Raw genomic sequence first — 18,128 nt, 5'->3', positions numbered from 1 at the left:
ATTTAGACCCCTTTCAGCAAAAAGCACTATCAAATAGATAATGAACATTTAGTTTAGCAGCATTATACATTTATGTATTTATATATTCTAAGACTGAATTCCTTAATAATACATTTAAATATAATAAATAATCCATTTTAATCAATACTTACAGCATACATAGACCTTACGTTGATTACAGCCACACTACATTGCCCCTGATCCTGAATATAACTACTCCAGACTCCTTCTGTCTTGGTGTGGCATCTAGCCAAACACTTGGGGCAGTGCAGGGTGTCAAGTTTCCCAAGTTGTGATTATGTTATAACAAGTGACATCCCTCCTCCCCTCTTTACCCATCTTCCTTTCGTACCCTCTTGGAAGTGTAACCTTAGGAATGTGGTGATACTGTGCTGAGATGTAATGATGGTGGGTGACAGGCGGGCAGCGGTAAGTTTAGTCTTCACTAACGCTCCCCCTTAATAAAAAAAATGTGCTTGATGAGTCTAGGCTGTGTTGTGGCCGGACTGTGTCTCTGCTGTCCTGTGTTGTGGGGTGAAACCCTTGCCGTGGACTCACAAGGGGGGAACCATCATTAGACCGGCCTGTATTTTTCTCTGTGACTCTTTGTATGATTTTTATCCTCTTCATTTCCCTGTTATTGCATCCTTCTGTTTTCCATTTGATTTGTGCCTCTCTGATTTTCATTATAAAATCTTTTGGCATTTTATCATGTGTCCATTTTGTCAGGGGCAAGTAAACAATGTTAAAAAGTTAAGTGACATGCTAAGACAGCAGCATCATCACTGGGTAAACTAGATATTTGCAACATTAACCACAGAGAAATAAGAACCCTGATATTTCCTAAATTATGTATGCATGATGATAAAAGTTTGTGGGTGTGTGAGCATGAGGGTTGTAGGTGTCACACTCCATTCATCTTTGTTTTTCACTCAGGTTATTATCATTGTTTTGTTGTGTTTTTCACTTTGTTTTGGTTCATTTTATTTCTGTTTGGTTTGTGCTGTCGTCATCCTGGGATCACAGCCCCAGATGTCATTGGCCTTACCTTGCAGAGCTCTGTGCGAAGGACGTTGAGACACTGAGGCCGCTACCACACAGCTGGCCAAGCGGGCAGGGGGGGGCCAGAGGCCAGACACCCCTAAGGGGGGCTCTCCAAGGGGTCAGGCTAAAGGTGACAATTACCCCAAACACTGTAGTGTAGATCAAGGCAAAATCTTTATTTGCTGTGTACCTATCAGAATAACTTTTAACTCATTTAAGAGGCAAGTTAATTTATTTAAAGGGGCTTGTGCCAAAGAGTGAGTGCTTGGAGCAATGCCAACAGGATCTAAATGAAGGGCCTGTCTAGACATCCTGGGCTCAATGCTTAGAAAGCATCCAACATTTACAGTATGGAGACCAACTGAATCCATGCTCACATCTTTCCTGTGGCTACTCCTTCTCTTGTAGTTTTTGTTGACAACACCATCAGTCAAAATGAAGATTTTGCCTGTTACAAATCTCCCTCTGTGATTTTGGTAAGCTTTGGATGTTGTGTCCGATGAGTTTGACCGGTTGGTGTCGATGGCTGGTTGAAGGTGCTTTCACATGTGTTTACTGTTGATATTATTCCTTGTTTGTAAGTAACTGGTACTCCCCCTGCTATAGCTCCTTCAGCGTCTATGCCAAAATAAATTACAGTCACGTAACAAAATGACATCCAGAGAATACAATTTCTGAGAACAAGTACTAAATCTTGAAAAACATTTATCTACACATTGATCATTAAGATATAACTCTAATGTAGCTTCCTGCTCTTGCCTTTAGTATCGTGAGCCATTTGTACCCAGCCACAAAAATCAAACAAACAAACAAACAAAAAAAACAAAACAAAAATTCACATTTACAATTCATCACTGTGGAGCAGACAGCTTTTAATAGCCATCTTCATGAGGCAAAGTCAGTCATTCACATCTCACCACTCATAAAAGAACATGAGTGCAGTTTATTAACCACACTTCCAATTGTCCATTTCCTTCTTGGTTAACAATGCAATATTGCGAATGCATTAATCCTAGATCTATTAGAGCCTAGGAGTCTCTTACCAGATTACGTTGTGAGGGATGGGTGCACTTTTGTGAGATAATGAATAGATTTAAACATTAATGAGAATAACCACAATAACCCCTTGGTGGTTGCTGCTGCACTTAATAAGGGGCTGCACCAGTTTCTTTGAGGTAATGTGCTGTTATTGTTAACTGTTGTTTATTGTGTGTAACTTGACTGTACTCTGTGTTTATTTGTTTTGTTCTGTTTTTGTTTTTCTTTGTCTTTTCAGTGCCATCCAGTGCTAATAACTATATCTGATGTGCCCTTAACCTCCATACCTGTTTCCTGTGTGTGGTTCATGTGACTGTGGCTCTCCTTTTTTACTCTAAACTCTGTGTGACATGTTGATTTGATGTCTGACAAAGACAATTGCAAAATGACACACTTGTACATGTTCACTTGTATTCTTTCTCTTAGGTTCCATTAGTTTGTCTGTCTTAAATTATATGGGATTTTATGCCTCAGCCCAAGAACGACATGGAGAGACAATGTTAGAGGGGCAAGGGTAAGGCTCTCAAGTCTGTTGGGTTTTTATCAACTTCCACAGGATAACCTTTCTCCTTCCCTCCCTCCCCAAATCCTCTTCCTCTGCTCTTCCAGTCCTTTCACTTGTATCTTAATCATGTAGCACTCTGCTCTGCCTAATTTACCCTCTATGAGTCGTATGTCTTTATCTCCTTTCTCTTTCTCAACCACAAATTTCTTTGCAGGTACAAAGGACTTTTCACATCTCGTCAGCTGCCCCAAAATAACAGACAAACATCCCCTATGGCCTTCTGTTACTAAAATACTACGCACATAAAACCTATACTAAACACTGACCTTCTCTCTCAGTGTATATACATGTATAAATGCAATATTATACATGCATATACATGCATAGATTTATGTGTGTATGTCAAGCAACTCTCCGCCTATACCAGGGCCGTCTCTCTTCCGTAGTGACTATTCTCACCTCTAACAGTTTGGAACCTCTTTTGCTTCTCTGTTTTTGTGTAGGTGTCTATAGTCAGCCTTGTAGCTAATGCGCTGGGCTACTCCGATCTAGGGCCCATTAAATCACTCAGGACACTAAGGGCCTTGAGACCCCTCAGAGCCTTGTCACGTTTTGAAGGGATGAGGGTAAGATCCAAAGCTAAGCAGCTGATCCTTCCGCATGCCCATTCAACAGTTTAAAGCATGCTAGAACTGATCTAAAACAAACTAAGAGGACAAAAGACAGAACAAAACAAAACAAAACAAACAAACAAAAAAATACAAATTATTGGGGGATTGATTTTAAACCAGAAAAAGAAAGCCAAAAAAAAGTCACCTTTCCATGCGCAATCCTGTACCATGCCTTTGTTAGAGCGAAAGAATAAGTCATGATGCAGCTGGGACATTCAATAAAGTTACACTGAAAATGTATTACCAGCAGAATGACATTTATTTCAATTGAATTTCTTCATCAAACTAACAGAAAAGTCTAAATAAAAAACTTGATTTGTTAAAAAAAAGACTCAAAAAGAAAAATATTTTTCACAAGCTGCCTCATCACAAAAGAGACAAACTACAAGTTTTTATTATCTCATTTTACTTTGTTTTTTTCTGGATTGGCCAAAGTGAATGTGAAATTGGTCAAAGCTAACCAAACTTACATGCCATCTCATAGAGCATTCAAACCAACAATTCAACCACTGCTTTCAAGTGACAACCCCCCTCTCCTCCACATGCCCCCCTCCCGCTCCCATAACCTCCTCCCTCCCCGGCTCACACCATCCCTCAATGCATCTGGCATCGAGAACAACCAGCAGGAACCGGGGAGCTGCAGGACACCTAAACCTTTGCCCATCCAGTCACACTAAAACTGCATGCAGATCAGCTGGCAAACAACCATTCAGAGGAATCTGTTATATTTACAGAGTAGAAAAGATTTGATGCGACAGTACCTGTGGTTGCTTCAGCCATTGCTTCCTAAAATCTGATTGGTTATCTCTGTGACTGGTAGTAGCGATAGGTTGCACCTGGTTGTTGTCACCTGTACTCCCCTCTGTCTTTCTCTTTTTCTAAATCTCTTGGCCTCTTGATCACATTCTTCCTTATCTCTCACTACCTTTGGACTTGTCTTGTCTTCTAGTTTGAGATTCTCCTCCTCACCTCAAACTTCCCACCTGCTCCTCCTCAACCCCACATGTGCAGCACTGTACAGCTCCCACTCCCCTCCTCTCCCCCTCCTTTACCTGTGCACCTTTAATCCCTCCACTACTCACTCCACCTCGACCCAGTACAGCTGGGCTGGACCGTTGGAGGGTCACAACACTCTCTCCTGCTTGTCCAGGATCTATTTGCATCAGGGACTGAGACATAAACCACACACTTTTAGTGTTGTGGCTTTGGGAGGAAAGTATTTGTTAAGCTTCTGCTAATGTCACATTTTAATTGCACCTTTTGACCATATGATCTGCTATCAGTCCATTCTGGCAGCAGATTTTCTATGTAATTATTTTTCTCCATTGGAACACATAAATGCAGTTTTGATGCTTTCCTTTGGGAAGTGCAGGTAGAAGCTTAGCAAATATGCAAGGCTACCATTTCACTCAAAGCATTTCTGCTGTCATGTCATGGCACTACATACTGTAGCGCATACAGCAGGCACTGGCTTCCTGTTGCCTTCCACTCCCACAGGAAGTGAAACTGGGAGGCAACAATCGGCCCATTTAAACTCTGACTTTACGTTGTGGGTGGGTGTGGCCCATAACTTGACTAGCACTGCAGCACTAGACAACAGTCTAAACCGTAGACAGACAATGTGTCCCCTCTGTTTAGCATGTCCCAAAAATGACAGACCAGCACATGGAGAAGGTCTGTGTACTCATTTAGAGGGTGGACTGATTGCAAATTAATTAAATAATCAAATTGGACTCATAGTGAAGTCTCATTCATAGTAGATATCCAGTGACTAAAATGTGATGCCGTTGCACTTGAGCAGACATCAATGCTTTTAGGCCCTGGATAGGCTAAGGCTATGGATGCTACCATGACAGTTTCACCGAAATTTTCTATAAGATGTCATTTTTGGGGTTGGAAAGCATGGCACATTTGCTTAATTTAGATATCAATGCCAATACCAATGCCCCAGGGAATCAACTCATTCACTGGGTGTATGTGGTAAAAGAGGTGAGGGTGGCCCAGTAATGCAAAGGGAAACAAACTGAGGAATTTGACCCTGCTGTATCAGTTTTTCTTTCTTTATATAACTATAATGTTTGTCTTCATCAATTGAATTACCATTTTGTTTGAACTGGAAATGGAAAATTTGAGGTCAAAGCAATAAATAAATGAGTTGGGAAGCACATGAATGGAGAGATGACACCATAGGGAAAGAGATTCTGAGGAGTTTGAACAACATGAACTTCTGCATTTGTACCAGCTGAGTCAGCACAACACTTGGAAAGTTCTAGTACAACTCAACAGCACAGTGACCAGTGTAGCTTCACTCAGGCAAATTGCACTGCTAAACATGCAATGATGATGGGATGCTCAGGCTGTATTATTTTTCTTAATGTTTCCTTGAAACCTTAATCCCTGGTTTTTGCACAATGCATTGTAAAAGAATAGCTTTCATAACTTTTTTTTTCTTTTTACTGAGAAACCACTTGAAATTTAAGAAACATAAGGGAGACTTTGAAATGATACCAATCAGGTAATTTTAGGATTGCCATCTGTTGAAGCTTTTAATCAACATGAGGTATTTTTATGTAACATCTGAACCTGGGTTTTAAACATATTAAAGGCCAAGCTTACAAGTGTTGGTTTCTCACGTAGGTCACATTGTGTCACAGATATTTACAATGCCATACAAGCCACATACATTTGTGTATTCCTCATCAGATGCACAACAAAGAAATGATTTAGCCACAATCTCTCTATCCTAACATTCTCTATTTATTTATTTATTGATTTGAGCGGATTTTTGAGATTGCACAGTGCCATGTAACACGCATGTATTATAACTGCTGATGCACATTATGCATTTTTGAAAGCCATTTTCCCTCTTTCTGAGAATGCTTTCTACACAGCATGGCCTAATTCTGTTTTTTATTTTTATTTTTATTTTTCCTTTAAAACAGAATTTTTTGAAAGCGGATAAATAGTATCTTAGATCAAGCAAAGAGTCATTCTCTCAGCCAGTGCACTGGCATCACTGTGGAGGTTTAAACTGTAGTATGTTTATGTTTTTGTTTTGTTTGTTTGTTTGTTTTGGTTTTATATGTTTTTTACATTTGAAACAATGTTTTTAAATCCCACATATACAATTTGGATTCCTCCTTCAGCAGGCTGTGAGGGTTGTGCACACGCTGAGAGAATCCTGCTCTAGAGCTCCTCCCTGTCTGTTTGTAATGAGGAGGGAATATGGCTCCACAAAACAAGTCTGCCAAAGACATGCATGCTCAGCTGTCTGCCTGAGAGCTGCTGGTCGGCCTGCCTAACACTGGTAGTGAGCGGTTCACTATGTGCTGAGCTTATGAATCTCTGGGAAATCAAACTGAATTGCTAGAGAAATACATTTTTGGGTGGTGGTGGGAATTATCCTTTTTTTCTCTTTTGTTTTTTTTTTACTGTTATATTGTTGTGTTGTTTGACTTGGGCTAGTTATGAAGAGGAGCTATATAAGGAATATTGTTTGTTTGGGGTGGTTGGAGTAGACACTTCATAGTGGTATGGCAAACACTTTATTTTGTTATTGAAAAACCAAACATAGTAAACATAAAGACTAATCAGACTTGTTTAATCTTCAGTACAAATATTGATTCTAATCTCAAATTCTCAAATTACTGTTAAATGTTCCTGTTATTTCATTGATAACATACATCGTTAAATGTTTTAATGAAAAATATTAACCCTTTAGATGCCAGAGTTTTTTAAAGTTTTTTTAAGCATAGCCTACTGTAAATGAGAAAAAATGTTGAATATGAACCAGAGTTTATGATGGCAGTAAAATTACTTATTTAATTTTAGCTAATCTTAGTTTCCAAAATACTCAGTTGTCTCATCAAACAGTCTGATCCACCTGTGATGCTCTTCTTCATTTTTCAGATACACCCAGCCACCATCATTGCTATTTATAGCACTATTTGGATCAATGAAGCTCTCACAGATTTTTAGTGTTACGTTTTCAACCCCTGTAACTTCAACCACATCCAGAAAATCTCCTAAATATTCAAATTCTGCCTCTTTAAACTGAGTTGTCATGTCCCACATGTGCTGCTTCAGGTAGGTTATTTTTATTGACGGACACACCATTATTTCCAACAGAAGCATCACTTTGACTGTCGTTAGATAAGCAATCATTATCCAGGAGGCAAATATTCCCCACAAGAATCAGAGATGGTTTATAGCTGAGAAAATACTTCATCTACAGTAAAAAAAACGCATTTTCTTTGCTTTCTCTGTAATCTACTCTGCATCACAAACTATGAGCTCTTCCGCATTGGCTCCATAGATGCTCCACCCTGCCCTTCCTTCGTCTCCTGTCACCTAGCAATTGTGTTAGCTTACATTGAAGATTCACATATCTGTAATCTAACGGTGGAGTAACAGGTTAAAACTCTCTGGACATGCTGCTTGGTGCATATCATAGTTTTACAACTTTGGAGCTTAAAGGGTTAATATATTCATAACACAATAAATCTACAGTATGTACATTATAACTCATAAAAGGAACATTTAGCATATTGCTGAATTTTGAAACAGATATCACTAGGAACTGATGTGTGTGTCTGTGTGTGTAATTTATTAAATAAGTTTTATAAGAAATGTTTACAAGTGTATCTTTTTCAGTAATTTCAGTACATCAAATCACAATCTATTTTAAATTTCATTTTTTCATTTTCATTTTTCATTTAATTTTTTATTTTTTACATTAGAAGAATGATTACAAGAAATGAGAAAAAATACTAAATACTACAACACAAAATAAATAATACTAAACAAAATACTGTTCCAATAATTTAATGCCCCAAATGTCATGTATGTTCTCATAGCCCACACTACATCCACAAAGCATAACAAACTACCATATAACAAAGAAAAAAGTTTTTCTTTTAAGGTTGCTTTAATTGCAAAAATGTATAAAATATTTACATTATTACAAATTTACATAATTTGATTCCTATAGATTTTCACATGATAGGCTGACACATCTGTGTATGTGTGGATGTGTGCTTGAGTGTCCCTAAAGCAGTTCTAGCTGCATTCTTCAACAGATCAAAGAGCATCTCAGTCACATCAGTGCTGCTCTAATTAGAATAGTACTGATGCAGCCCTCCTTACATTTAATTGTTCACTCTTCAGTTTGCTCATCACAGCACACAGTACCTTTTTTTTATCCAACTGCTTCCCTTCAATCTAAGACTAAAAGCAGTTTGATGTTAATTTTTTTAACACTAAGTGTAATGCCATAACAGTATGTAGCGTCTTATCAGAGGGGTAGAATAAACTCTTTGTTTCTTGGTTCTCACACTCATATCCTGTCTTCCCTGATCTGGTTTAGGTGGTAGTCAACGCCTTGGTGGGTGCCATCCCTTCCATTATGAATGTGTTGCTGGTTTGCCTCATCTTTTGGCTGATTTTCAGTATAATGGGGGTCAACTTGTTTGCGGGCAAGTACTACTACTGTTTCAATGAGACATCGGAGGAATACTTTTCTGTCGACGTGGTCAATAACAAAACCCAGTGTGAGGAACTCATTCAAAGCAACTTTACTGAGGTCAGGTGGAAAAACGTCAAGATCAACTTTGACAATGTGGGCGCCGGCTACCTCGCCCTGTTGCAAGTGGTGAGAGTGCCACTCTTCATCTCGTCTCCTGACTCCATTTCTTTTTTCACGCTAACTTGTGTTCTTTTCTTATTTTCCTACACACTTGTGTTTTTGTCTTATGTTAATTTGTTTCACCTGAAGATCTGTTTTTCATTTAAAGTTCATTTGCTTTTTGCTTTTGCAGCACTAAAATGATGCATTTTCTCCATATTCATTCTGCATATTGTGCGCTTTTTTCATATACTTGTTTCTTTCCATGCACAAGCTGTGCCACAGGACATTCATCAGTTTCGGTTTGAGTATTCTTTGAGGATTGTTTAAATTAGTTATTTTCTTTGTATTATTGCATGAGAGTATGTGAAAAAATGCATAAAATCATGTCTCTCTTTTGAAAGGCCACATTCAAAGGCTGGATGGACATTATGTATGCAGCTGTGGATTCCAGAGAGGTATATTTACTGCTTTACTGCAGCATCTCGTTGTATGCCTGACTACAAGTAAAATGTCATAAGAAAAAACAGGTTTATCCTACAACATTAACTTACTAGCTAGCAGTCAAATAACTTGTATTGGCATAAAGATTAGAAATTTGATTGCCTGTATCCAATTGCAAGGCAACTAGGGAAGGCTCAAGTCCTTGCTAAGAAATGTTAGGGCACAGAAACCCTGGAAAATAGCTAAACTTTGTTTTTTATGCTAACCTAAATTAGCCAGGTTGGAAGTCAGTTGACAAGCATATTTCCTAAAATGCTGACATGTTCCTTGCCAGTAAGTTGCAGTGATGTAACCTTTTCTTTAAACTCTATTCCTCAATTTAAGGTGGAAGACCAGCCTAACTATGAAGTCAACATCTACATGTACATCTACTTTGTTGTCTTCATCATATTTGGATCCTTCTTTACCCTCAACCTCTTCATTGGTGTGATCATTGACAACTTCAACCAGCAGAAGAAAAAGATAAGTCATGCTTTGCCTTCAAATTTCAGAATATTTAGCTTTTTTTCCCCCAAGTTTGAGTGTGATTATAACCAAATTTTTGCTTATCCCTATACTTTGGTGGTCAGGATATCTTCATGACAGAAGAACAGAAGAAGTACTATAATGCCATGAAAAAACTGGGGTCCAAAAAGCCACAAAAACCCATTCCTCGACCTCAGGTATGGTTTTTCTAGGGGTTACTGCTCATAAATGTTTTTGTCATATAGCTTATGTGTTGGACCTTCAGTCAATCTTAACTTCATGTATCTCCTCACCTTGCAGAACAAGATCCAGGGAATGGTGTTTGATTTTGTGACGCAGCAAGTCTTCGACATCTCTATCATGATATTAATCTGCCTCAACATGGTCACCATGATGGTGGAAACAGACGACCAGTCGGATGAAACAGAAAATGTCCTCTACTGGGTCAACTTCATCTTTATTGTAGTCTTCACCACAGAGTTTTTATTGAAGCTTTTTGCTCTGCGTCATTATTACTTCACCAATGGATGGAATATCTTTGATGTGGTAGTGGTCATCCTGTCCATTGTTGGTAAGTGACAGAGATGGTGGAAATCCACAGCGAGTGAATTATTTGAGAATGTCATTTTTAGAAAGATGCTATATTCTGACTATGTTTTTGCTTTCCTTTTTTCTCTTTAACTCTTTCAGGTATGTTCCTGGCTGATTTGATTGAGAAGTACTTTGTGTCACCAACCTTGTTCAGGGTGATCAGGTTGGCTCGTATTGGACGTATCCTTCGTCTAATCAAAGGAGCTAAGGGCATCCGGACTTTACTCTTTGCCTTGATGATGTCACTGCCAGCCCTGTTCAATATTGGCTTACTGCTCTTTTTGGTCATGTTCATCTTCTCCATCTTTGGCATGTCTAACTTTGGCTATGTGAAACATGGAGCGGGCATTGATGACCTGTACAACTTTGAAACTTTTGGCAACAGCATGATCATCCTGTTCATGATCACCACATCGGCTGGCTGGGACGGCTTGCTACTGCCAATTCTCAACTACCCACCAGACTGCGATCTTAACTTGGAGAACCCTGGTACATCAGTAAAGGGTGACTGTGGTAACCCCTCAGTAGGAATCTTCTTTTTTGTCATGTATATCATTATTTCTTTCCTGATTGTGGTTAACATGTACATTGCCATCATTCTGGAGAACTTTAGTGTGGCCACAGAGGAAAGTGCTGATCCACTCAGTGAGGATGACTTTGAGACCTTCTACGAAATCTGGGAGAAATTTGATCCCACGGCTTCTCAGTTCATTACTTTTGCCAAGTTGTCGGACTTTGCTGATGCTTTGGAGCACCCTCTTCGTGTGCCAAAGCCCAACACCATAGAACTAATTGCCATGGACATGCCCATGGTGAGTGGTGATCGTATTCACTGCCTGGACATCCTGTTTGCCTTCACAAAGCGCGTGCTGGGTGACAGTGGTGAGTTGGACATGCTGAGGCAGCAGATGGAGGAGCGTTTTGTTGCAGCCAACCCCTCCAAAGTGTCGTATGAACCCATCACCACCACCCTCCGCCGCAAACAAGAGGATGTTTCTGCCAGAATTATCCAGAATGCCTACCGCGCTCACCTCATCAGGCGTGGCATCATCTTCAAGCGCCACGCTTTTGCTAACAATAAACTTGAAAATGGTGGGACCAACCAAGAGAAGAAGGAGAGCACACCATCCACAGCTTCTCTCCCATCTTATGACAGCGTGACCAAACCTGACAAGGAGAAGCAGGACAAAAACAAAGAGGATTGGGCCAGAAAAGAGAAGGACAAAAACCAAAAAGATGAATGGGAATCCAAGTGTTAAGATTAAATGACTCAAAACCCAATGAGATACAGCGAAACAAGACTCTGAGCCCAAACACTTAACAAATGTAGAAAAAAAACAGTAAAAACAACAAGTAAAAACACACAAAAAATTGTTTACATACTCAAATGCTATTGAGGATATTTGGTTTCCTATGTTGTCAAAGACAGCTGAACCAAACATAATCAGTTTACCGTGGAACTGTTGCTGCATAGTGACCAAGTTCATAGAAATGAGGGATAAATAAAAAACTCATAAACAGTGACTCACAGTGTGCTTGCCAATGGCACACATTTCCTTGGGGACCAACTGCCACAGAATTTACTGGTAATGATTGGAGAAATGCGACATACCTGCCACCACCAAGTGTGGAATCCTGCAGCAAAGCTCCGATGCTACGGGACTGGATCATGCAGATCCTAACAGAACTGTATCAGCAGTCTAAAGGAGGGTCTGTAACAATGAGTTTGCCATCTTTATCAAGAAGAAAATTAATCAGCCAAGCAAGTTTAGCAATGAGGGGCGCACTAGCAAGGGAGGGGGAACGCAGTATCGTAGACAAAGAGTTTTTTTGTTTGTTTGTTTGTGCAGAGTATACTTGCATCTTTACATTATTTGAGCAGCAAAAAAAAAAAAAAAAAAAAAGAAAAAAAAAGAAAGCATTTGGCCCATGTCACTGGTCTTTTCATCCTCTCTTTGTTATACTGACATTGAAATAGACATTTTCTACATGGGCTTTCACACTGAGCGAGTAGGGGTCATTAGTCAGTGTTTTAACTTGGGCTAAAGGAACTTGCTCACACAGACTTCCAGATAAATTATTATTGTGCTCGTTAAATGCATAGAAATGACTTGCATGAAGGCATGTTTTTTGATCAGGAATCATGCATGAGTATTCATAGTCCACAAGACACGAATTCTCAGACCACTGCAGTGGCTTGGCTGTAAGTTTGAGGCTGTCCGCTGGGGAAATTATAAGAACTATTAATGAAAAATGAAGATTTTGGATTATGATGTAGGTAATTCTGAGGGAATAATGTTTGTATTACCACACCTTTAATTAGCTTTTTCTTTTCAATTGACAGATATTTTAATTCAGACCCTAATTAAAATTTCAGTTGAATAAAAGATGTAAGCACTCAGAGGCACAGCCTTAGTCGGATCAGCCAGCAACAACTGACAAAGGTTTTTTTGCTGCTCTGAATGTTGATAGCAGACGAGTGTGGAGTATATACAGTAAGTGTTAGGAAGCTGAATATCCTCATGTTGAGGTTGCACAGATTTGAAAGGCAATGCCAGTAGTCCTGAACCAAGTCTGGGGCTTAGATTTCTTTGTTTACTTACAGCCATCTAACAGTCACTTACCTCTGGTTCCTGTTAAAGCAATGAGAGCAGGTGAGGTTTCACGCCAAGGAATAAGGAATATCTGGCACTAGTAAGAGTCCAATGGGCTCATGTGTCAATAGGTATCCATAATACTGCCGTAGTTCCTGTAGAAAGGACTGACATGTGGTTTAAAGTTTTGGTTTCGTTTCCTTTTTCTTTTTGGGATTTTCTTTTGGGCTAGTGGAAGAACTGAAAACTGTTAGGTTAAAACAGACAATACTTTTACTGAGTCATTTCATTAAAGTTCCTACTATGTCAGGTCCACACAAGAATTTCCCTGGGAGGGAGGTTTTAGGCAGCGCTTTTCAGACAATTTGAGTTGCCAGCTTTAGGGAAAAAAAGCTTTGAAGTCTTTTACTGATGTCCTAGTGATGCAATCATTCTCAGAAAAGGCTTTGATCAGTGAGAATGACACTGACCATCTCATAAAGTGGAGTTAGCGGAAAAATTATCAAAAGGACATGCCTCGTTGTGCCTAGCATGTATAGAAAGTGGATTGCTATGAAGGGCTTGTGGTTTGGACTGTAGAATTAAATGGATTGTGTTTGATTTTCAGGGAGGTGTTTGGGTGATAAATAACAGTTAAAAAGTGGTCCAACACAAAGGTAAAGGGCCCTCCCTGCAGAGTTTTCGACTGACTGCCATGAGAACAAGAAGGAACACAAGAGCTGAAAACGAGAACAGTGCTTTTGTCTGAGTCAGAGTGCTGAAAGTCCCATGTTTGTCAGTGTATCATTGTGCTTTTGTGGGACCTCTTAAACACTGTGTGGTCTTGGACCCAGGCTTGCACCATCTTTTCACATACTTGCAGGCTTTCAAACTCTTATCACCTGCTTCAAAACTAATTATCCAGACATGGAGGTAGAAAAGCTAACACTTGCCGAGAAAAATCATCAGCAGACCTCACATCGAAGCAGCTATGTTGTCTAATAAGCTTTGTGGGTGTTTTTCATAGTAAAAACAAAAAAATAAAAATTATAAACTGAGGCTTTGTCAAGCAGTAAACCAGACACAACTGCCTCTATAGATGTTCTGCCATTTCTTTTCTACACAGGAGCGATGGTCCTATCTCTAAGTGGATGACCAGACATAAATCTGGCATCCACTGTCACACCACTAATGACATTTGGTGTGTTAAACACTGCCTGTACCAGAACCCCCTGTATAACAATAAAGGGGGTCTGTTTACAATATGAGGTCTCTAAATCAGTTTGGCTGCTGCACACTGAAACCAAATACATTCCCAATGAGAACCACAGGAGAAGTGAGTAATGTCTTTCAATATACCCATGTTCATCTTGGATGTAATGTTTAAGAATGATACATTTACACTTGAAAAACAAATTAAAAATTAAAAAAAGCAAAAAAAAAACAAACAAAAAAAAAAAAAACAAAAAAAAAAGAAAACACACAAAAACATATATATGTACAGTGCGGGCTATGATGTAAATGGCACAATCGCTAAAAACAGAACGACCTTTTTGAGAGAAACTATAAATATTGTATTATATTGTTTTATTTTATCAGCATGCTTTGTTGTGTTTTTTGTAAATACAGAATTTTAAAAATGTTACTTCTAATAATCAAAAAAATGAATAATAATAATAATATAGAATGGCTTCCAGCTATGCCCTTTGTCACATTTGTTACCTTTTGGATTTTTTGAGACACTTTTCACTTTGTTGACGGAAACTGAATGAAATATAGATATTATATAATACAAAAGATATATACATGTATACATATATGTCTATATGTATATAAATAAACAGAAGAACACTGTCACATTTGATTTATGTGCAACACGTTCAGTGGATATCTAAAACTGGTTGTTTCCAGCACTCTTCTATGTTGGGGAATAGCTAATGTGCAATGTTACTGGATGTAGCCTGATCATGACAAAAGGATAATGTTACCAGCACATTTCTCACTTAAATGTCATATCGTTCACCTTCAGAGTATACAAGACACAGCCACAAACACAGACACACCAAGGTGACTCTTCCCACTGCCCACCAACTTTACTGGTGACGTCAGCTGGTGTGACTGAATGCTTCACACACCCTGAGATGATTCCTACCCCAGGGACTTTCCCTCCTACCCATACCCACACTTTAGTGCCATTACAGTTCAACACACATGCAATCATAATGCCATTATCACACTTCTTTTGTTGAATGGTTTGTTTCTAGTGTTCCACTCAATGGCATGTGCCTTTTTTCTGCTTTTTCTGCAAATTTGGATGTCAATGCCACACTTAAAAAAAAAAAACAACAATTAAGAAAAAAGAGAGAGAAAAAAACAAAAACAAAAAACCAAACTTGTTTCCAAATGGTTGGGTGGGGATTTGGGGTTGATTTCAACATTAATTAGGGCTGCCGAGTCAGAAATACTGCTGGAGGATCATCCAGACACCCCACTTCATCTTAATATTCAACAGTGTGTGATGTTAACAGAAAAACAGCTAACTCAAAAATGTCCTGTTCTTAGTGCTATGTGTGTCACCCACTTGGCTTGTGAAAAAGCAGCTTGCCTTCTATATTTTGGTTTGGTTTCTTCTATATTTCTGTTTCCATCTGAAATTTATTTTTGTATCAATATTTGATTATAGAACTCATTCTTTTTTTTAAGCATGGCATTTTTCTTTTTTTCTTTCTTTTTTTTTTTTTTGCTGAAAAATAAAAAAGTGCTTTTCAAACTGTTGTTATCATTTGACACCGTGATAAAAGAGGTTATACCGTACAATATGATGGTGTGTTGCACAACCACTTGGACTCTTGGTTTAGAATATATGAAAGATTGTCTTCATTTGAGCACGAACCTTTTTATTACCAATAAAGCAGCCTTCCAGTTACAACTTGTGTGTTTGTTTATGATTTTAAATAAGAAACTGATTAATTTTGAAAGCGGTTGAAAAAAAATGTAACCAAGCCTGATGTCAAAGAGGGTTTTAAGTTTCTTTTCTAACTCCCTTCAGGCTTACTTCAGATTCTTTATATCTACTTAAAGTGGTGGTTACCATTTTGTGATGCTGGATACCACAGACAAAACATCCTGTGAAATGGAGCGCTAACACGGTTGTGAAAAGCAGCCTTTCAAATGTAATGCACTTATTGAATTTGTTAAGAGCTCTGTCAACTTCCCCCTCACAGGCAGAAGATGGAGTACAGCCCATTTGTTGTTCAGTCCATGTGTACTATGTTGCTTGTGTTTTTGGTCCACCTAGATATATTATAATCAACACCTGTGCCATACAATATGAGCAAAGATTTTCTGGCCATGTTGTTTCCATCAGGAGGAGGGCAAGAAATACTTTCTAACTAGGTGGAAATCTACATAGTGATATATGATTTCTTGAGACAGTGCAGACTCTGATTGCATGGCACATCCTCTATATGCCTCCAATACCTTACTCTCCTGCAGTTCTTCCTTTTGTCACAAAAAATATCCCTGGTTCCTTTCTTTCCCAAAAGTCACGTGGACTTTTCAACTCTCAGCATCCCCCTCCACCTCCCCAGCCCTTCCTACATATTCCTGGATTTAGGAAGATATTTTAAAAACTCCTTGTCTGTGTGTTATGTATTATCAGATCATGTAGGCAACTGAAACAAGCTCATTACCGATTATCGTCCCTCTCTTATAAAAGCTATGTACCGGGATGGCTGTATGAGACTGCAGCGAGGTGGAGAAGAGAGAAAAAGGGAGTTCAGACAGGGAGGGGGAGGTATGAGAGAAGGGGATGGGAGGTGGTTGAGCACTGCAGTGCAGATAAATTAATGCAGCAGTCGAGGCTGAGTCAGCAGCACACTCCCAGTTTGGCTAAACGCCTCGATTAGTTTGTGCCCATGGCGGCACCGCTCACCATTCGCACCAAAATAAGGACATTTGGTTACATAAATGGTCTCGTTCACAACCCTTGAACGCCGCTAATGGCTGACAGCAGCGGGCGTTGCTGCGCGCCGTGCGGGGGAGCTGTCCCTGGTGCTGGAGGTGGAACCAGTGGCAAGAACATCTTGTGCCCGGCTCTGGGGCTCTCTGGGTGGGGCTTTATTGGACGAGGACAGCGCTGAGTGGAAGCTAAACGCGACATAAAAAAAAAATAAATAAATAAAAAAGCGTTCAGCATTCGTGGGAACTCGATCTAATTCGTGAAGAGCCACACCTACATAGTCCTCTACCTTTCCCCCCCTCTCCTAGCTTTCCTAACACCTCCCTCTGAAGTGACCTGTCACATAGCATGTGGTTCCTCTGTAGGTAGGTAAACCTGAAAGTGACTAAATATAACGTTTTGTGTAACACCCTTTCATTTGCCATAATTAGCCTTCGAGAAGTTTCTGTCTTTTAATAGCCAACTTGTAGCCTGAAAATGTATACAGGCTTAATCCTTCAATCGCTGAAGACAGCTGTGCATCATTTACAAGTTAATCGTTGCTGCAATACAATGCTTCTTAATGTGTACTGTTATTTTTGTGCTACTGTAATTCCCCTGCCCTGCCCCATTTTTCTGCAATCCTATTGGTAAATTAATGTTAGACATTTGATTAGATACCCAGAGGTAAAGACAGTTTTCCTACTTTCTACTCTGATCCCATATCAGAACTTGTGTGTGGGGAGTGTGTGTACGCTACTGGTGTTCCCTCCCCCTTTACCCTTTCCCCCTACCTTGTCCTTTCACCCCTGAGAGTCAGACTGGAGAAAGGAGGACAGAGCTCAGAGAAGTACCCTTCCATCATGATCAGAAACCAAGAACTCCTGAAACAGCTGCACCATTTCACATCTTACATTGTTGTCACTGTGGGTCTTGTTTCAAAAGGAGAAATAAGACCCATCTCATACATGCCCACTTTAAAGATATTAAAACCTACACAACCACCACCAGTTACAGCCTACAGCTCATTTTCTTTGACCTAAAATCCACCATTCCTTCCTTCAGTTTAAATTAGCATCTTGTATTACATAACTAGATTGTGCAACAATGTACATTTGTGTGGACAAAGGAGTCTACACTGCAAAAAGAAACAAAATGCCTTTATACTCATACA

At 39.3% G+C, this 18,128-nt stretch overlaps 1 protein-coding gene across 1 annotated transcript in view; it reads left to right on the top strand.

Moving 5' to 3' along the window:
• The window catches only part of scn8aa (sodium channel, voltage gated, type VIII, alpha subunit a), a 43,909-nt gene extending 27,969 nt beyond the window's left edge, over window positions 1-15,940 (top strand). Inside the window, exons 21-27 of the mRNA XM_042003579.1 lie at window positions 3,091-3,213; window positions 8,624-8,908; window positions 9,286-9,339; window positions 9,710-9,847; window positions 9,943-10,047; window positions 10,151-10,421; window positions 10,541-15,940. Of these exons, the coding sequence (XP_041859513.1) occupies window positions 3,091-3,213; window positions 8,624-8,908; window positions 9,286-9,339; window positions 9,710-9,847; window positions 9,943-10,047; window positions 10,151-10,421; window positions 10,541-11,700 (2,136 nt within the window). The 3' untranslated portion in view covers window positions 11,701-15,940. The remainder of the gene's footprint in view (window positions 1-3,090; window positions 3,214-8,623; window positions 8,909-9,285; window positions 9,340-9,709; window positions 9,848-9,942; window positions 10,048-10,150; window positions 10,422-10,540) is intronic.
• Window positions 15,941-18,128: the final 2,188 nt, after the last annotated feature.

The sequence above is a fragment of the Melanotaenia boesemani genome, chromosome 13, assembly GCF_017639745.1.
Source record: "Melanotaenia boesemani isolate fMelBoe1 chromosome 13, fMelBoe1.pri, whole genome shotgun sequence".
Classification (NCBI taxonomy): Eukaryota; Metazoa; Chordata; class Actinopteri; order Atheriniformes; family Melanotaeniidae; genus Melanotaenia; species Melanotaenia boesemani.
The sequence above is the reverse complement of the archived record's forward strand: the minus strand, read 5'-3'. Positions and strand labels throughout refer to the sequence as shown.